Consider the following 21,048-nt stretch of genomic DNA (forward strand, 5'->3'; position numbering starts at 1 on the left):
TTCTCCAGCCGGCGTCGAGTGTCGAAGTTCGACGTTGGGGTGGGGAAGGATGTCAATAGATTAATAATTTTAAATTTTAGCAAAAGTATGGCTAAGGCCAGGGGACTCCGCAAGATGCTTCCGACCAGTATGGTGGAAAAAAACAATCTGAGGATCCTAGACGCGTGAGGGATCTTGGGTACAGTGGACGTCACACTAGGGATAGTATTACTGGCACGCCCTGTGTCGACGCCCATTTTCGAGTTTCGAAAAACAAACTGTAATACTCTGCAGCTTCCACTAGATGTCGGCCTATGCACAGCATGTGATCTAAGTAGATTCCACAAGATAGATATATATATATATGAAAGGAGGTCATGGGGAAGAATATCCTTTGCAATTTATAAGATCTCTGCATAAGGCGACCAGCTAGCTGGACGGAAAAAAAATCTGAGGGACCTCGGCGTGTGAGGAATTTTAGGTACATTTCACTTCACGTTAGGGATAGTGTTACAGGCACGCTCATGTCAACGTCCCCTTTCGATCTTCGAAAGACGAGATGCAATACTCTGCGGTTACCACTAGATGTCGAACTATATGCACAGCATTTGATTCTAAGCAGATTCTCAAGCATCAGAAAGTTTTCCTATGGAAAAACGTGGACACCTTGAGTGTCCCATCGACGTTATGGGTGCTTTAGGCAGCACCAATGGGACGTCCGGAGTATAGCTCCGCCCCCACGGCTTCCCCTCGGATTGTAACCTCTACCAAAAAAGTGTTAGGGAGAATTCTCCGAAATGTGCCAATTCCTTTCTAACTTAAGAGACCCCCCCCCCCCAAAACTCTCTTGCTGGACTTTAGGACTTTTTATCGCTCATGTAATTTTAATGTGATTTCAATTCTGTGTTCTTTTTAACTTTGGAGTCTGACAAACTCATAGGCATCATCTTTACATTGTGTCGCACAGCACCTTCACTGCAGTGGTACAGGGAAGTCTCTGATTTCCCAAAGGTTTAAATACCTTCTCTTGGTGAAAATACTGTTTCCAAGAGCAGTGAAGTGAAATTGACTTTACTTGCATGTGGTAACTTTCTAGAACCAGCACACACCATCTTACCATAGGGGCTGGAGGGGTTAATTAGTATCCCCTTTGCCTAGTTTCTCATGTAGCATTTTTATGTTACCCTTCCTACAATAAATGGCTGGTGGCAGTGGTTTATATTTTACTACCGTTGTGTGTTTTTACCGCAGGCTGCGTTCACAGCCACAGTAAGGCACCCATGGGTGCCCATTTCGTCAAAATGGCCCGGTGGTCTTTTCCCCCCCATTTCTTGTCAGGAAGGTCCTTCTTGAGATTTACTCTGCACGCCAAACCAGGTTTCGTCTCTTTGTTCGTTTTGTCTTTGGCGGGATTCACTAGTGAAGCACGCCTCTGACTCCAGTATGTCTGGAAGGGGCAGGAAGTGAGGGAGGTGCCGAAACACCCTGTGCTTAATCCCCTTGGTTACAGGAATACACCCAAAAGGTGATTGGTCGGCTGGCTGGCTGTCCGGCAAGGGCAGCCACCCTGCTGTGTGATCGACAGCTAGGCTGGAATGAATGGGAGAAATCTACATAAAGGGCAAGGCTTTTTGGCTTGGAAGGCAGAGTCGACTACTGGACGGAGGAATCCGAAGAACTTCTTGGAAGATATGCCTGCTGCAACTCCTGGACCGTTGGTTTGCCCCGAATTCACCTCAACTAGAGTAGCACTGCAAGGATTTCTCCCCCTTGAGTTGGTGGAACGAATCAACTCCAAAGTGAACTCGTTTGGACATCCCCTCTGAGCTGGCTGTACTTCCACTGCTGCTGGAACCGAAGTGCCAGTGAGAGGAACACCAAACCGAGTGCATCGCTTTTAAGTTCGGACCCTAGCCTCACGAAGATCCTTCGGACTCCCTTGAAGCAGGACTGACTAAGCCTGACCAACCTCAACAGAGTGCTGGACCCCAGATGCAAGCAAAGTCTAGAGTGGTATCTGAGAGTCCACGCTGGTGCCATTTGCTATAGACGCGAGTAGCTGAAACCGCAAAGTGCCGCTGAATTGAACTTTGCCCATTGCGGTCGCTGACTTTCAATTCGTAGTGTAGCAGTCCCCCGAAGTCCTCCCTCTTGTCCCCACGAATGAGGCCCAGGAACAGCAGGATCTGCAGAGCTACACAGGAACAGAAGCCAGCTGGAACCACTTCTTCTAAACAAAGGTACTGTAAAGTTAAGAGGACTTGCCTCTTGTGTTGTAGCCTTACTTGTTCTCAGTTGAAACTTGTCTTCGTTGCCCTTGCAGAGTTGCTTGCCGCTTTGCTCCTCACAAGCCTCCCAGCTTGTGGCCCTTCAAGTGATTTTATTTCTACAAACATTTCGAAAAACATTGTGCAAGACTTTTCCTTACCGGCAAAGAAGATCTTCAGCTCCCCTAGCCTTTGCTCAACTAACATGGCTGTCCTGGCTCCCTGAGAGACTCTTCTTACCTCAGACTTTGTGCTTTCACCTTTTCCCCTAGGAAAGGGTTAATTTACTTTGCATTGGAGGGTTCACAAATCACTTACTAGTCTATGAATTGTTTGTTAACCTTTGTTTTATTCCCATATTTTAACCATTGCACCAAACTCAGTATTGCTCTAAATGTACCAGTGATATATCAATGTCCACAGGGTCCTAGCTATTTAAGTCATCTAAAGGTGTAGGAAGTGTCTGTGTGCCATCCCCCATAGGTACCATCTCATTAGAGAAACTAAGTGTGTTTTGAAGTATATTTGGAAGTGTTGCATGTTTTGTTCCCTTCTGAAGAAGGCTTATAGAACTGACTGTTAAATTAATAATTGTTTAATCAAGAAACCTTGAGTGTAAGATTTTATTTGAATACTTGTCGCTGTGAATCTCTGTGTAAAAACCCTACTGCTCACATTGACCCATCTTGAGATAAGCCTGGCTGCTCAGCCACACTACCAACCTGTGTAGTACAGACTTCTACCAAAGGTTGGGTTCTTATTGCCAGGAGGTCAAGGTTGCTGTAGTCCCCCAAAGGGTACTGCACACAATCTTGCCTACCAGCAGGTGAAAGGGTTATTATATAGCATTGATTTATCAATGGCCTTTGACACCACCATCAGATTAGTGTTACGGAACATACCACTCAATCTTGAGAGAGCGACACTGCACCTCGCTGGGGACTTTTGTAGGGGGCAAATTACTTGCCTTTGAGGAACATAGACAAACATACGGGGTGGCAAGCGGTCCTGTCCTGTTCTATGCAAGGTTGGCGAGGCGAATGGCAGACATATGGGAAAGTATCCCAGAGGAACCAGAGGGGAACACACTTATGCAAGCGCTGTGGGATGTAGGGGGGGGGGGGAGGATGATATCCCAGGTATATAGGGCACTACAATCAATAAAACAGGAAGGGAACCTGGCGGTTAAAAGGGAAATGGGAAAGGGATGCAGGAGTCACCATAAAAGAAGAGAAATGGGCGAGGATGTGGGAGCAGGTTAAGAAAATATCCAGGAACGCATGATTCCAACTCACCCAGTTCTACTATTTACACAGGGTGTAGCTGACACCGGAAGACTACATTCCATATATCAATCATCGCCTCACAGCTGCCCAAGATGCGGATAAGATCACGTGGGCCTATGGCACATGATATGGGAATGTCCAACTGTCGCCAAGTACTGGGGAGGTGTACTGGAACGGTTGAATGCTCTACTAGGGGGTAAGTATGAATGTTCATATGAGGTGTGTCTGCGGGGTCTACTACCTGGGGCGAAGAGATAAAACAAATTGCGAGATTCCTTCTGGGACTAGCTAAATAGCGAATAGCGATTGCTTGGAAGAAACCCGAGGGCCCACGCTGAGGAAATGGCTTTAAGATACACGTAGGTGGGGTTTCACAGAGATGGCTTACCTAAACAAGCATAGAGACCCGGAAGGGGAGAACACACTTGCGCTGGACTTGGAGCTTCTGCTGAATGTATTGGCATCCATGCAAGATTTGAGACCTCCGTGAAGAAACTAATATGCAGTCTCAAACAGTAACCGTGGGGAGGGAAGCGCAAGAGCCAACACACAACTGTTTGCAGCAATTTACGGGCATTAAGGGGAATAAAGTTAAGGACTGGTGGCACAAGGGGGAAAGGAAGGAGCAGATGGAAGAAGGGAGAAAAAGTTATGGGGAATCAAGGCGGAGGGAGGGGATTTGTTTTACGGGTTATTTTTTTATGTGAAAAACTTCAAGAATTTTTTTTTTTTAAACAAACATAAAAAAAAGGTTTCCATTTCTCTTTTCGGAGTTCACATGTCACCAGGAAAGCACTAAAAAGCTCTGCTCGCTGGAGCTCTATGAAAAAGACTAAGTACCAAAGTTTCTGTTGAGTAAACCTACTATGGTGCATGCGCATTGTAACAAAGTAGCTTCTTGGACTCTCAAGTAGGTTCCTTCCATTAAGCTTTATTATAAGTCTCTTCAAGATGTTACAGAGCAAACTACTGGGTGCCATCACCCAGGCTGACATCCTCAACTGCCTCTTAATAGAATTTGGACACCTCATTCACATCTGAACATTCCAATGCAGCACATCAACATTCTCTCAGCTCACACAAACAAAGCAAGCACAGCATAACATCTCCTTTTCTTCCCAAAGACACCACATACACGTAAAGCACATCGCAACACACAATGTTCATATGATTTACCGGTCATGAAAAATTATATTCTCTTTGCATCTCAATGCAGAGCTTTGCTCTTTTGGCTCTCTACACTCACCATTGTCAGCTCCCGGGTTCGCTTGCCGATTTCTCTTTCCACCTGGTGAAGCTCCAAGCTCAGTTGCTCGCTGGAGATCATCCCAGGCCACTTTGGCGGTGGGGGTGGAGGTGGTGGTGGGGGCTGGCTAGCCAGGGCAGATGCCTCTCTCTGGAGCAGCAGTCTGCTGTTAGCCTAAATAACCAGAAAATACATTTGATCTGCTCACAGCATTCAGTACCAAGAAAGTCAAGTCATGGAGGGAAACATTGGCACAACACAAAGTTTTCATGCAGCCCTCTGGCATAAACCACAGGCAATCAAGTAAGGGTAACCTGAAGAGTGAGGAACTGGAACAAGAAAACATAGGTATAGTGGCAGCAACGAAATGCCACTCTCAGCAATCTGTGTCCTCCTTTTCGTAAGCCCCCTACTGGGGAGACTTTTCTTAAGCCTATGTAAAGGAAGATGTGTGCACAAGCCTCCGATTGGGACCCGTCTAATCATCCAACAAAGGCTTTTCAGTATTCCAACCAGAAGTAAAGATCAGAATTCTCCAGGGGTAGTAGTTGTGGCAGAGGCTTAACTTAAGAGGGGAAGTATGCTGTTGAGGAAGTGTGCATAATTCCACACAAATAACAACCCACACTGGTTTACTGAAAATAAGCACCGATAACAAATTACACATATAATACGTACTTACACTGTTAGATTTTCAGTTTTTAGGTGAAATCTCCATGTTAGGACAGTTTTCTGAAGTCCAACTAAGGGCTTAGTAAAACCATTCAACTGAGACAGTAAAAGACTCCACTCTTATAAGGCTGTACGACCTGAGTTCAGGTTAGCATAGACAGAGCAGCCGGGCTTACCTTAAAGGGGGGAGGGGAGTGGGCAAAGTGGTGGGGTGGGGGGGAGGGGGGGGAGAGAGGACTGTAGAACCAGTACAATTGAAATTGTAATACAAATTGTCAAAAGAACCACTGAAACACTATGTATTGTAAACATAAATGGTTTATTTCAATACAAGTAAGTCCAGATAAATCTTGGGGGAAATGAGTACTATCACATTATATATAACCACAATTGTAAAAAAAAAAAAAGCTGTGCTTGGAGGTACACAGCGCAAAGCATAGAACCTAATTTGGACCACCTAACTGGGGTTCTATGGAAGTCAAAACCAATAGTTATTTTAGATTAGGCGAGGCGAGATTGTATGCAGTACCCTGTGGTGGACAGCTCCAGGCTTGTCCTCTTGGCAATAGTTAACCGAACCTTTGATACAAGCATGCACTACACAAGTTGGTAGAGTGACTGAGCAGCCAGGCTTATGTCAAGAGCTGTAGGGATATTACACAGAATCACAGCAACAAGAATCCAAACAAACACTTACAACCAAGGTTTCTTGATTAAACAATTATTAATTTAGCAGTTAGTTGAATAAGCCTTCTTTAGAAGGGAGCAAAAACATTGACAAAAATATACTTTAAAATACACACTCTCTTTCTCTAAATCAGTAGATAACCATTCGGGATGTCAGACAGACAATTCCTACACCCTTAGGTGACTTAAATAACTAGGACAATGTGGACATTGATAGATCACTGGTACATTTTGAGTAATACTGCGTTTGGTGTCAAAGGAAAAGGTTTTGGGAATAAAACAATGGTTAACAAATATTCTTAAGCAGGTAAGAACTTTTTGAACCCTCCAATGCAAAATAAATTAACCCTTTCCTGGAGGAAAGGTAAAGCACAAAGTCAGAGGATACAAGAGACTTTTAGGGGGCCAGGACAGCCAAACCTAGTTGAACCAACATCTAGGTGAGCTGAAGCACTTCTTGCAGGTAGGTAAAAAGTCTTGCACAATGTTTTAGAAATGTTTTTAGAAAATGAAATCCCTGTAGGGCCACAAGCTGGGAGGCTTGAGAAGGTGCAAAGCTGCAAGCAACTCTGCAAGGTTAACAAAGACAAGTCTCAACTGAGAGCTAGCAAGGCTACACGACAAGAGGTACGTCCTCTTAGTTGTACAGTACCTTTGGTTTGAAGAAAAAAGGATCTAGCTGCACGCCTGTGTAGGTCCATCGATCTTGTGTTCCTGGGCCTCATTCGTGGGGACAAGAGGGAGGATGTCTGGGGATTCCTGTACTACGAATGTTAAGTCAGCAGCAGCAATGGACAAAGTTCAGATCAGCGGCACTTTGCGGTTTCAGCTTCTCGCGAATAGCACCACTGCAGTTCTTGGACACTTTGTGGACTTTCCTTGCTTCTGCGGTCCAGCACTCTGTTGAGGTGGTTCAGGCTTGTTCAGCCCTGCTTCCATGGAGTCCAGAGGATCTTGCTGGAGCTCGGGTCTGGGTTGAAAATGATGCACTCAATTCTGGTGGACCTGTCCCCTTGCACTCGGTTCCTGCAGCAGCAATGGAAGTACAGCCAGCAAAGAGGTGTTTCAGTCAAGTTTGTCTTGGGGTTAATTGGTCCGCAATGCAGCAGGGCTTCACCGGGCAAACCAACAGTCCAGGAGTTGCAGCAAGGTTCTCTTCCAGTTTCTTTCTTCGGTTCCTTCATCCAGTGGTCGACTCTGCATTCCCTGCAAAAGACCTTGCAATTTATGCAAGTCGTTCACATTCATTCGAAGCGTAGCTTTCACTCACACAGCATGGTGGCTGTCCTGCCAGGACAGCCAGCCGGCCAATCCCTTTTGGGTGCATTCCTGTAACCAAGGAGACTAAGCACAGGAAGTTTCGGGAACCTCCCTCGCTTCCTGCCCTGCCAGACACGCTGGAGCCCAAGGCAGGCTTCACCAGTGAACTCCAAAGACAAAATGAACAAAGGGACCAAACCGGGTTTGGCACGCAGAGTAAACCGCAAGAAGGACCTTGCCAACAAGAAATAGCGAAAAAAAGAAGACTGAGGCCATTTTGACAAAATGGGCAGCCATGGGTGCTATACTGCAGCTGCTAGGGATAATTCTCAATAATGTGCTAATTCTCTTCACCTTAGAGGCTCCCAGCAACTTCTGCTGGCTTTTGAGGACTTGATTTCTTTACCTGGAGAGTGTGAGCATTTTTTCTCTCCACTCTCTCATGTATTTTGATGTGCGTTTTACTCTTCTGTTCTTTGATTATGGAGTTTTAGACAACTCCATAGGCATCATCTTTTCATGTGCGTCACACAGCACCCTCAGTGCAGTGACACAAGGAAGCCTTTTAGGCTCTCCCAAGGTTTAAACACCTTCTCTGGGAGACACTGTTTCCCAACGAATGTAAGGTTACATTGACTTTACTAGTCTTTTTAAATTCCTAGCTCCAGCACACACCATCTTCCCATAGAGTGCTGGAGGGGTTACCAAGTTTCCCTCAGGTCTAGAAACTCATGTAGCAGTCCAATGCTACCGTTTCCTATCGGAATGGCTGGTGGCAGTGGTTTTACAACGAACCACCATGATTTTTGCTGACCGCGAACACCGGTAGCTAAAAATCGCGAGGAGACATGTTTTTCAAGATGGCGTCTGAGCTCCCTTTGTTTAAACAGGTCACAGTCGTCATTTTTCGCCATTTCATTTTGGAAAGGTCCTTCTAGAGTTTGTCTCTGCGTGCCAAACTAGGTTTGGTCCCTTTGTTCCTACGCCTTTGCTGTGCTTCAGTACTGAAGACTGCATCTGGCGTCTGCTTGAGTGTCTGCGTTGAGCAGGAAGTGAGGGAGGTGCCCGAAACTCCCAGTGCTTAGTCTCCTAGGAGACCCAAAAGCACTCTGGCGTGATTGGTAGGCTGACTGTCCGGCAAAGGAGAAAACGGTTTAAAAGGCAAGTCTCTTAGCTTGGAAGGCAGGGTTAACCACTGGAACAAAAGAACCGAAAACTAGCTGGAAGAGGACGGCTGCTGCAACTCCTGGACCGTTTGTTTGCCCGGTGAAGCCCTGCTGCAGTTAAGATTCGCCACTTTCATCTCATCAGAGAAGCCCTAAAAGGACGACTTCTTCCTTTGAGTTGGTGGGACCAATCAACTATTAAGCCACCTGGACACCATTCTCGGAGCTGGTTGTATGTTCCTCAGAGTGCTGCAGGAAACCGAATAGCCAGGGAGAAGGACACCAGTGTTGTGTGCTTGATGACAGCTACCGGAATTGAAGATTTTCCAATTTGACAGCTTTGTGACCAGTCCTTGTGCAGTTCAGGAGTCCCCAGACCTCCTCCCTCTTGTCCCCACGTCTGAGGCTCAGGAACAGTGAGATCTGCAGGAACAGAAGTCATCAGCTGCATCTTTTTCTTCAAAATAAAATACTGTGAAAACCCAACCGAGAGAACTTACCTCTCACTGCGAAAGTGCACAATACTTTGACTTGCAGGCCTAGTCAGCTTGTAACCCAACATATGAATCTTTCTTCTGTGAACCGTGGCACAGCCTTTTCCGTTTAACTACCAGAACCGTTTTTAGTATACAAGACTCTAGCCCATTGACTTTGGCCTACCTATTGCATTGGAAAGGCTAACATACAAATGTTACTTCTGCTGAACTCAAACTATTTGCACTGTTTAAGAATAATTCTACTATTCGTTTTATTCATTTATGCCTTTTTGCTCCTACTTCAAATGCTCTGAATGCTGTTTTGCTGCTCCTTCAAAGTAGTTGAAATGCCTCAGAACTGGGTATTGTAGTATATCTTTGTCTGATATCGATTGCCTCTTTTCAGTGAAAGTTTTCTGACTGTAATAAATTAAGTGTTTTACCAAGAGAGCTTGAGTATAAGAGTCTATTTGAATAATTGTGATTGTAGACCTCTGTGTAACCTCATTACAACCTCACATTCCCTCTTGAGATAAGCCTGGCTGCTCAGCTCACTACCAAAAACTGTGTGGTACAGACTTATATCAAAGGTTGGTTTCGCTTGCACCTGTAGTTAGTTGTGCGTAGTGGTTCCAGAGGGTAATGCATGCAAACTTTGCCCAACAGCAGCCTACGGTAAAGACACAATGGTAGGAAAAAGTAAACCACTGCCACCAGCCATTAATTGTAGAAAGGGTAACATAAAATTGTTACACGAGAAGTTAGACAAAGGGAAAAATAAGGAACCCCTCCAGCACCCTATTGTAAGATGGTGTGTGCTGGGTCTAGAAAGTTCTAAAATGTAAGCAAAGTCAATTTCACTTTACTGCTCTTGGAAACAGTAGTTTCACCAAGAGAAGGTATTTAAACCTTTGGGAAATCTAAGATTTCCCTGTGTCACTGCACTGAAGGTGCCGTGTGTCACAATGTAAACATGCCGCCTATGGAGTTTGTCAGACTCCAAAGTCAAAAGTAACGGTCCAAACCACAGAAAAATACATGCGAGATTGGGGGAAACGTCTCTCTCTCTCTCCAGGATAAAAATTAAAAGTCCTAAAGTCCAGCAGGGATAATGCTGCAAGCAACTCTGCAAAAGCAACCAAGACAAGCTAGCAAGGCTACAAAACAAGAGGTAAGTATCCTTTGATTTACAGTACCTTAGGCCTGAGGAAATTGGTTCCAGCTGGCTTCTGTTCCAGTTGTAGTATGGCAGATCCTGTTCCTGGGCCTCGGTTGTGGGGACAAGAGGGAGGACGTCTGGGGACTCCTGCACAACGGTTTGAAGGTTGGTGGCAGCAATGGGCAAACTTAAGATCAGTGGCACTTCGTGGTTTCAGCTTCTCGCCAATATCACCACTGCGGTCTCTAGGATACCTTATGGGCTTTCCTCGAATCTGGGGTGCAGCACTCTGTTGAGGTGGCTCAGTCTTGGTCAGTCCGGCTTCCTGGGAGTCCGGAGGATCTTCCTGAAGCACGGGTCTGACTTAAAAATGATGCACTCGATCCTGGTGTTCCTCTCCCTAGCAATTGGTTCCTGCATCAGCAATGGAAGTACAGCCAGCTCCGAGAGGATGTCCAAACTAGTTCGCTTTGGGGGTCGATTGGTCCCACCAACCAAAAGGAAGAAGTTGTCCTTTGCAGGGCTTCTGTAGTTGAGGCCAATTCGGAACTTCAGCACTGCAGCAGGGCTTTACTGGGCAAATCAATGGTCCAGGAACTGCAGTAGGCGTCTCTTCCAAGTTCTTCATTGAATTCCTTCGTCCAGTGGTCGACTGCCTTCCAAGCAAAAGACCGCCTTTTATGCAAGTTTCTCCCATTCATTCGCAGCCTAGCTGTCAATCGCACAGCAGGGGGCAGGGGGATGTTCTGCAAGGACAGCCAGCCGGCCAATCACCTTTGCATGCATTCCTGTAACCAAGGAGACCAAGCACAGGGAGTTACACACATACCTCACTTCCTGCCCTGCCAGACACATTGGAGCCAGAGGCGGGCTTCACTGGTGAATCCCTCCAAAGACAAAATTAACAAAGGGACCAAACCTGGGTTGGCATGCAGAGTAAACCTCGAGAAGGACCTTTCCAACAAGAGGTTGGAAAAAAAGAAGACCAAGGCCATTTTGACAAACTGGGCACCCATGGGTGCGTTATGGCAGCTGCAATTGCAGCCCGCGGTAGAAACACACAATGGTAGGAAAAAGTAAACCACTGCCAACAGCTATTAATTATAGAAAGGCTAACATACAAATGTTACATGAAACACTCAACAAAGGGAATACTAAGCAACCCCTCCAGCACCCCATTGTAAGACAGTGTGCGCTGGGCCTAGAAAGTTACAAAATGTAAGCAAAGTCAATTTCACTTCACTGCTCTTGGAAATGGTAGTTTAACCAAGAGAAGGTATTTAAACCTTTGGGAAATCTGGAAGACTTCCCTGTGACACTGCACTGAAGGTGCAGTGTGAGAATGTAAAACGATGATGCCTATGGAGTTTGTCAGACTCCAAAGTTAAAAGAAACAGTGTTCAAATCAATGACAAATACATGAGAGAGTGGGCTAAAGGTCTCTCTAGCCAGGATAAAAATTAAAAGTCCTTAAGTCCAGCAAAAGAGCTCGGGGTCTCTAAGGTAGAAGGGAATTCGCACATTTGAGAATTTTCCTTAACACGCTTTGAGGCCGTTTTTCTCCACCAAGAGGAAGATCACCCATTGTGCCAGATTCACGCCCCAGTTTACAACGTGAGGTAGAAAGTTCCTGTTGGGACGGTTTTACAAGGGCGCTTGATACAATGTGCTGCCCAGTGTTCCGAAGTTTCAAAAAGGCTCCAATCTGAGTCAAAATTGGGGCCAATGTCACCAAAGTAAGCGGGGTAGAAGGAGCCTCCTCGCGCAATGTGCCCATGCGCCTAGTGCTGTGTCCTTTTTCCAACATGTTAACCGTTTGTACACAGTCCAAAAGATTCCATGTCTGCAGAAGTATAGGGGCTGAAATGTTGGAATAATGTGCCAGAGAGACTCACAATCACAGTTCACTATTCATGGGCTCGGCCTTCAATATCACCTGCAATGTCCTTTCGCCCTTTTCAGCCCGCTCACACTGCCAAGACTATAAACCTCATCTGCAAAGCTCCACTGGCCATGTTATCTCGAGACCAAAGCTGTGCAAATCAGAGTCGGGGTGTGTCGGCTCAAAGGCTGTTCGCCCACAGTCACCGAACACAATCCTGCTCTATTGGCTTTCTCGAGCAAGGAGCTTACACAATTAAACAAAGCCAGAAACACTTCAGTCACTAGAACATTGTAATGGCAACGGTAAGAGTGTTGCAAATTCTACAAGTAGCCCTCGTTTACAAATGCACACCCGTACTAGAGTCAGGGGCGGCACTCCCAGTGCACAATAAGCGACTCCGGGGATACCAAAAGGTCTCTTCCTCGCTTTTCTCTGACTTGAAAGAACACTAGGACTACAAAGGGTTTCTACAGATCCTAAATGCCTTCAACATTAATGCTTTTGAGACCAGAAAGTACAATCTAATGGGTGCATACAGTGGATGTAAGCACTTACGGTTTTAGCAGTGGTAAGGAAAGCTGTGACAGAATTTCAGAGTTCCAAAGTTCCAGCAATGCGTATTCACAGCAGGGCAGATAATGTACGTGTCACTGCTTACCTAACAATTAAGTAGAGGCCTCGCTGCCACGGCGCTGCACACCTAACACAAATCACACTGTTTCGCTCTGCGCAGTGTGTAAGCATTTGAAGGATCTTCCTTCATCCTGAAACAGTGGAAATTAAAGACAGACTGCTGCTATCCACCACTTGCTGCTTGCTCGTTGCTGCTCCACAAAACACACCGCTACACATCAGTTTAACACTTATCACCTTTGCAGTATTGAGTTGTTAAAGGAGGGAAAGGTTAGGTTAAGATCAGAACAGACTAATTCTATAAAACCAGTTAATATTTTCATAAAGGGATGCAGGCAGTCTTATCCTAGCATTAAGAGTGTTCAACTGTTAAAACCTCTAAGGGAACAAGCACTGCCAAAAGGTTCAGAAGGAGGCCTTTAGGGAGCCAGGACAGCCAAATCAATGGGCAAAGTCAAAGCTCTGATGCTCTTCTCAGAAAAATGTTCTTAAATAGTTAGTTCAAAAAGAAAATCACAGCAACTCAAGAGGAGTCACCTTGAAGCACAAGCTGAAAGGTCAGTGCAAGTGAGTTGTGGTCAACCTGAGATAGGCTAAAATAGCACTCCTCGTGGTAGGAAGCGTTAGGACAGTTTTTCTAAGTCCAACTAAGAACTTAGTAAAACCATTCAACTGAGACAGTATGAGACACCACTCTTAGTATAAAAGGCTGTGTTAAGGAGAATTCTCAGAAATTTGCCAATTCCCTTAATCTTAGAGACCCCCTCAGCAACTTTTCTGGATTTTGAGGACATGATTTTTTTTAACCTGGAAAGAGCACTCATTTATTTTGATGCAGGTTTTACATTTGTGTTCTAGATAACTCCATAGGCATCTTTTCACGTATGTTACACAGCACCCTGAGTGCAGTGACACAGGGATGTCCTTTAGACATCCCAAAGGTTTAAATACCCTCTCTGGGAGCAACTACTGTTTTACAGAGACTGTTAAGTGAAATTGACTTTACTAGTCTTTTCCAAATGCATAGACCCAGCAAACATCTTACAATGGAGTGCTGGAGGGGTTACATAGTATCCCCTGCGTCTAAACACTCATGTAGCAGTGAAATGCTACCCTTTCCTATTGAAAAGGCTGGTGGCTGTGGTTTTACAGTGAACTACCATGATTATTTCTGACCGCGAACACCGGTAGCTGAAAATCACAGGAGTCATATTTTTCAAGATGGTGCCTTAAGCCCCTTTTTTAAACCCGTCCCGGTCTTCTTTTTTCGCCATTTCTTTTTGGAAAGGTCCTTCTAGTGTTTGTCTCTGCGCGCCAAACCAGGTTTGGTGCATTTGTTCGTGTGCCTTTGGTGGGCTTCAGGACTGAAGTCCACCCTTGGCATATGAAGTGGGCAGGAAGTGAGGGAGGTGCCCGAAACTCCGTGTGCTCAGACTCCTAGGAGACCCAAATTCACTCTGGAGTGATTGGCTGGCTGACTGTCTAGCAAGGACAACCACCCTGCTGGGTGAGTGACAAATAAGCTAGAATTAAAGGGAGAAAACTGTTTAAAAGGCCAGTCTTTTGGACTGAAAGGCAGAGTGGACCACTGGAACGAAGGAAATGAAGACGAGCTGGAAGAGGACAGCTGCTGCAACCCCTGGATCGTTGGTTTGCCCGGTGAAGTCCTGCTGCAGGTCCGAATGGCCAAATTCATTCGACAGAGAAGCTCCTTAAAGGATAGATTCTTCCTTTGAGTTGGTGGGACCAATCAACTCGTAAGACACCTGGATACCATTCTCAAGGCTAGCTAGGATTAACCAGGGAGAGGGACACCAGCTTGTGTTCTTGAATCTACAGCTACTGGAACTGAAGTGACTCAATTTTGTTTGCTTTCTTCAACAATCCCGTGCAGTGCAGGAGTCCCCCAACGTCCTCCCTCTTGTCCCCACGACTGAGGCTCAGGAACCGCGAGATCTGCAGGAACTTCCAGGAACCACGACTTTAGCATAATTTGTTTCTTCATAAAAAAACTGTGCCAAACAGATTGAGAGAACACCACTCTCGTGGTTAAAGTTTGTGAAACTTTCCCAAATTGCAGGCCTAATCAGCTTGTGTCCCCACAAATTATCCTTTTTCTTCTGAACTACTTCTGAGAACTTTTGCAAAGACTTCACCGTTTGATACCAGAACTGCTTTTTCCTATCCAGAACACTAGCCCATTGACTTTGGCCTAGGCCTATTGACTTGAATTGAACTCTTCTGGTGAACTGAAACTATTTGCATTGCCTTGAAAGCATATGCAATATATTCTACTTACTTTTGTCCTTTTTGCTCACTGCTAAGTAACTGAACTGCCGTTTTGCTCCTATTTCAGCAGAGCTCAAACTGTCCCAAAAACGTAAGAGTTTTGTATTGAAATGTATTGGTATATAATATTAAGATGTCTACTTCTGGTGAAATGTTCTCTAAATGACTGACAAATGAATACTTTTTTTTACCCAGAAACCTTGACAAACCTTGAGTAAAAGTGTCTACTTGAACCACTATGATTGAAAGTCCTCTGTGTAACTACTTGTACTGCTCACATTCACTCTTGAGATAAGCCTGGCTGCTCAGCTCGCTACCAACAAACTGTGTGGTACAGACTTCTATCAAAGGTTGATCTTGCTTACACCTATAGTCCTAATTGTGTGTGGTGGTCCCATGCAATTCTGCCCAACAGGCTGTACCACCGAGTTCATGAAAGCGTAGACAGAGCAGCCAGGCTTATTTTAGGAGGGAGAGAGGGTTGTAGAATGAGTACAAGTGAAATTGGAATACGAAAGATCCAAAGAAACACTCAAACACTATGTATGTAAAAATAAAGGATTCATGTAAATACAGGTAGGACCAGATAAATCTAGGGGTAAGTAAGCACTAAAACATTATATGAAATCACAGTAAAAAAACACAACACTGTACTTGAAAGTACACAGACCCAAGTACATACCTTATTGGAAGTACCCAACAGTAGTTCTAGGGAAGTCAAAACCTTTTCATACACATTCAATATAGGTGAAGCCTATTCTTGGGGAGTAAAAACCAAGGAACAAGTTACTTACCTGTAACTGTTGTTCTCCAGCATGGGTCTGGCATGGATTCACATGCTCATGAATATTCCCCGTCGTCAGGCTGGGAATCCTCGGTAAAGAAAAAACCAGTATCAGTTTCGTTTCTGATCTGTCTTTCGTAGTAGTAACCAATCACTGGTCTCTGCGTCATACTGACCACAGCCAATGACTGCCCTCTACCTAAGCCCCGCCTCTGGCAGCCATCTTCAGATTTGGAAGCACGCGAAGTGTCAGTATGACCAAGTGAAGAGCCGCAGAGGGGTAGGCGGGAGGGTTCGCATGTGAATCCATGCCAGACCCATGCTGGAGAACAACAGTTACAGGTAAGTAACTTGTTCCTTCTCCAGCATGGGGTCTGGCATGGATTCACATGCTCATGAATAAGAGAATACATAGCAGTACACACATGCACAACCACGGGAGGTGGCAAAGGCTCAACATTAAGCATTACATCAAACTCAACATTAAGCAATCTTACCTCCTCACCAGGCTCACCTCAGGCGAACAGGTTGCGCAGAACTGCTTGGCCGACCCTGGACTCCTCCCTGGAATCCCGATCGACGCAGTAGAATTTCGTGAAGGTGTGAGTCGACCTCCACGTAGCAGCCCTGCATATGTCTAGCAGGGGCACACCAGATAGGAACGCGGTGGTAGCTGCGATCGCTCTGGTGGAATGGGCTCTCGGACGGCCAGGCAGCGGTCGGTTTGCCAACCGATGACAGTACATGATACAGCCGGAGAGCCATCTGGAAATGGAAGCCTTCGAAAGAGCCTTCCCCTGATTGACAGGTCCAAAGTTCACAAAGAGTTGTGACGTCTTCCGAAAACACTTCGTGCGGTCCACGTAGAACTTCAGCGCTCTAGCCACATCAAGCGAGTGCAAAGTCCTCTCAGCCGGCGACGAAGGCGACGGGAAAAACACAGGCAACACCAAGGGTTCGTTGAGGTGGAAGTCCGACAGCACCTTGGGCATGAAGGAGGGGTGCGTCCTGAGCACCACCCTCGTGTCGTGAAAAGTCAAGTATGGTGGCTTGCAAGATAGGGCCTGGATCTCTCCCACTCGTCGTGCGGAGGTGATGGCCACAAGAAACGCTGTTTTCCACGACAGGAACTTCAACGGGCCGAGTGCAGAGGCTCGAACGGAGGTCCCATGAGCTTGGTCAGCACCACGTTGAGCTCCCACGCCGGGGCCGGAGCCTTCACCGGCGGGAACAATCTGAACAGTCCCTTCATGAACTCTTTCACCAGACTATGAGACCACAAGGACGTCCACCCCGTGGTTCTGGTGTATCGGGAGATCGCAGCAAGATGAATCTTGATGGACGCGTGTGCCAGTCCAGCGTCAACAGGTACGGCAGTACTTGGGGAGCCGTAATCCTTAGAGGGTTAATCTTCTGTGCGTGGCACCAGACAGAGAACCTCTTCCATTTGTGTCCGTAGCATTTAAGAGTCGAGGACGCCCTGGCCTTTGCAAGAACCTCTCTGCAGTCGGCCGGTATGTCGTATTCTCCAAATTCTAGCGCTGCAGGAGCCAGGCCTGCAAGTTCAGCGACTTCGGGTCGTGGTGGAGGATGGCGCCTCCTTCCCTGGAGAGCAGATCCGCATCCACTGGCAGCTTGATTGACGGGGACGCTGACAAGTCCAGAAGGTCCGGGAACCATATCTGCCTCGGCCACGCAGGTGCGATGAGGATCATCCTGCACCGTGACCTCTTGAGCTGGTTGATGAGCCGGATCAGCAGTGGCAGTGGAGGGAACGCGTATAGGAACAGGCCTTCCCAGGGGAACGAGAAAGCATCGCCCATGCTCCTCGGCTGGGGAAACCTGCTGGCGAACCTCTGGCACTTGGAGTTCGTCGTCGTCACGAACAGGTCGATCTGGGGTGTGCCCCACCATCGGAAGAGGCGATCCACTAGATCCTGCCGTAGTTCCCACTCGTGGCACGAGCGCAGCTCCCTGCTGAGTGAGTCGGCGATGGTGTTTTTTATCCCTGCCAGATGAAACGGTACCAGAAACATCCTTTGGGCGACGGCCCAATGCCACAGGTCCTGCGCCTCCTTGGACAGTGCTGGGGACCTGGTTCCGCCCTGTTTCCTGATGTAAAACATGGTGGTGGTGTTGTCGGTGAAGATCCTCACCACCTTGCCCTTGAGGGACGGAAGGAAGGATCTGAGGGCCCAAAACACTGCACGGAGCTCCAGGACGTTGAAATGGAGGGACTTCTCCGTCGGGAGCCAAAGGCCTCTCGCGTGCAGATTTTCGGTGTGCGCTCCCCACCCTTTCAGGGAGGCATCTGTGGTCACTGTCTCCTGGTGGCCTGGGGTCTGGAAGTCCATGCCCGCCGTCAGATGCGCGCGGGGGCCCCACCACCGGATCGCTCGTCGGAAACTCTCGTCGAGTGTGATCCTCTCCTCGAAGTCGCCCGTCGTTTGGATCCAGCGCGCGTCCAGGAACTCCTACAACGGGCGCATCCGGAGCCTGCACATGGGAATGAGGTAGATGCAAGAAGACATCATTCCGAGGAGGGACTTGATGGACCTCACCTTGGCCGTGTCGGCAACCAACATCCGCTGTACCTTGCCCAGGATGGCCCTGGTCCTTTCCTCCGACGGGGAGGCCAGAAGAGACACTGTCGAGCTTCGCTGCCAGAAACCGTGCGTCTTGCGCGGGTACCAGGTGGGACTTGGCGTAGTTCACGGAGAATCCCAGGTCCGTGAGAAATTGGACGGTCCTTGCCGTGTGCTCCACGGCGAGCTCCCTCGTCTTGGCTCGGATGAGCCAGTCGTCCAGGTAGGGGTAGACGTGGATCCCCTCTCGGCGCAGCTGCGTCGCCACTGGTGCAAGGCACTTGGTGAATACCCTGGGAGCCGACCGTAGACCGAAGGGAAGGGCTCTGAACTGATAGTGACGCCCTTGGACCACGAACCTGAGAAATTTTCGGTGCCCCTTTAGGATGGGAATATGGAAGTAGGCATCCTCCAAATCCAACGACGACAGGAAGTCGCCCTCCTCTAGCTGCCCCAGGACGTGCTGGAGGGTGACCATCCAGAACTTCTGTGCCTTGATGAACTTGTTCAGCCGTCGTAGGTCTAGGATGGGGCGCCATCCTCCCGTCTTCTTCTTCACGAGGAAGTATCTTGAGTAAACTCCGGAGCCCCGAAGCCTCTTTGGGACGAGTTCGATGGCGCCCTTCCTGAGCATCGCCTTTACCTCCCGGAGAAGCTGAGGGACGTGAAGCTCTTTCCTGGCCACAGGGGGGACGCGCGGGCACCTTCTTTGAAATTCGAGCGCGTGGCCCTGGGCTAGGGCGTCCAGCACCCAACGGTCGGTGGAGATGGACTCCCACACGCTGACGAAGCTCGCCAGCCGGCCTCCCACTGGGGTGCTTCGGTGGGGGCCCGACCCCACGGCCGGTTCAATCCTGCTTGGACGAGGCTTTGCCGCCTTGACCTCCTTGGCGACGACGGCGGGGTCCGCCTGACTTGCCTCGTCCCCTGTAAGCTTCCTGAGACGACGAACGGGCCGCTTGACGGTAGGTGGAAAATCCGCCGCCGGAACCTTTGGAGGCACCCTTGCCTCCGCCGCTCCGAAAGGGCGGCCCCCGTTGCTGGAGAACCCCGAGCGCCCGGGCTGTCTCCGTGTCCGCTTTAATGGCTTGAAGGGAATCGTCCACTGTTTTCCCAAACAGGTTGTTCCCATCGAACGGCATGTCCAGGACTCTGGTCTGTACGTCTTGACGGAAGTCAGTAGCCTTGAGCCATCCACGCCGCCTAAGGCACACGCCGTTGCCCAACTGGCGAAATCCAGTGTCGGCGATGTCTGTCGCAATCGTGATGGCGTGGTCCAACGCCACCTCACCTTCCTGCAAGATCTCCAGGGCATCCGCCCTCTTGTCGTCCGGTAGGAAGTCCAGCAGGGGAGCCAGTTTGTACCACAGCTCCCTGTCGTAGCGGGCTACGATAGCCAAGGTGTTAGCCGCCTTAATCGTCGTCGCTGCCGATGAGATGACCCTGTGCCCCATCGTGTCCAATTTCTCTCCCTCGCCGTCCGGCGGGGAAGTCGACGTGGAGGCAGCACCCACCCCCCCGCTTTCTTCCTGGCCGCCGCGGAGACGACGGAGTCCGGGGTAGGCTGTGCCCGGAGGCACAAGGGGGCCGCGTCCGGGACACGGTACTTCTTCTCGTACCGGTCTCTTCTAGCCGGCGTCGTGGATGGGTTCTTGAGGAGGACTAGGCCCTCATCCCAAATATCGTCCAGTAGTGGTACCGCGAGGAAGTCTTCCTCTTGGCCTCGCGCCGCTGATAAAGTAAACCTTCCTTCTTCTTCTCCTCCAGGCAGAGCTGGAAGAGCTCGGATGCCCTGGCGATCATGGAGTGAAAAGATCCAATCTCGTCGGGCGGGGAAGCCCGGGTGGGAGGAGACGACGGCAGATCTTCGTCGTACACCTCGTCGTCCGTAACCGTCGTGGCCGTGTCAGTCCCCGTATCATCCCCTCGAGTCGTGGAAGGGGAGGAGGGCTGAACGGGGCGCGACGGCTGAAAAGGAGGTGGAGGGTGAATCCTTCTTTTCTCAGGAGGGGGGCTGCCCGAAGGGCCTGGTTCCGGGTCCCCCGACGGGAGTGGTTCCTCCACTGGTAACGGCAGTCTCGTCCTTATCTCTGAGCATAAGGACTGTATAGCCAACAAAATGGCCGCCAAGTTGTCTTGCGGCACTGGCAGAGGGGAATCCGACGGGCGGTCAGGGGCCCCGTCGGTACCCTCGACGATGTCGTCGTCTCCTGCGTCGGGATCCCTCCCGACGGGCTGGTCGTCTTCCACACCAACGCCGTGGCTTAAGACCTCGATCAGTTCTTCCTCAGAGGTTGAGGCCGAATCCACGACGACCTCCTGCCCCCCCCTTTTTCTTCTCCGTCGGGGGTTTCACAGGGGTCCTGTCTATGGGCATAAAAGAGGACTCCCTCCGCGGTGGCAGGGAGACTCTGAGCCCCGAGGTCGCCACCACTGGTGTAGCCTCCACAGGCTGAGCCAGGGCCACCGCGACTGTCTCGATAGAGGCCTTGGCCGGATGGATTAAGGCTTTCACCACCTTAGGTGCGCTCACCGCCTTCTCCTTGAGGGGGGGGGGGGGACACTGCCTCGCTCCCCCTCCGCCTTCGAGCTCGACCGGGGCCTCTCCAGGAGCTTCGCCGGATGCTCGGCCTTCCTCTTACCCGACCCAGAGCGTTGGCTCGTGGTTGATGGT

The 21,048-nt window shown here is 48.7% G+C and overlaps 1 protein-coding gene across 5 annotated transcripts in view; it reads right to left on the bottom strand.

Moving 5' to 3' along the window:
• RC3H1 (ring finger and CCCH-type domains 1) overlaps nt 1-21,048 on the bottom strand; it is a 1,368,452-nt gene that overhangs the window by 192,033 nt on the left and 1,155,371 nt on the right. For all 5 annotated transcript variants that reach the window (XM_069641098.1, XM_069641097.1, XM_069641095.1 and 2 more), the window contains one exon: nt 4,779-4,952. In XM_069641098.1, coding sequence (XP_069497199.1) covers nt 4,779-4,952 — 174 coding nt within the window. The remainder of the gene's footprint in view (nt 1-4,778; nt 4,953-21,048) is intronic.

The sequence above is a fragment of the Ambystoma mexicanum genome, chromosome 1q (assembly GCF_040938575.1).
Source record: "Ambystoma mexicanum isolate Mex_15411 chromosome 1q, UKY_AmexF1_1, whole genome shotgun sequence".
Classification (NCBI taxonomy): Eukaryota; Metazoa; Chordata; class Amphibia; order Caudata; family Ambystomatidae; genus Ambystoma; species Ambystoma mexicanum.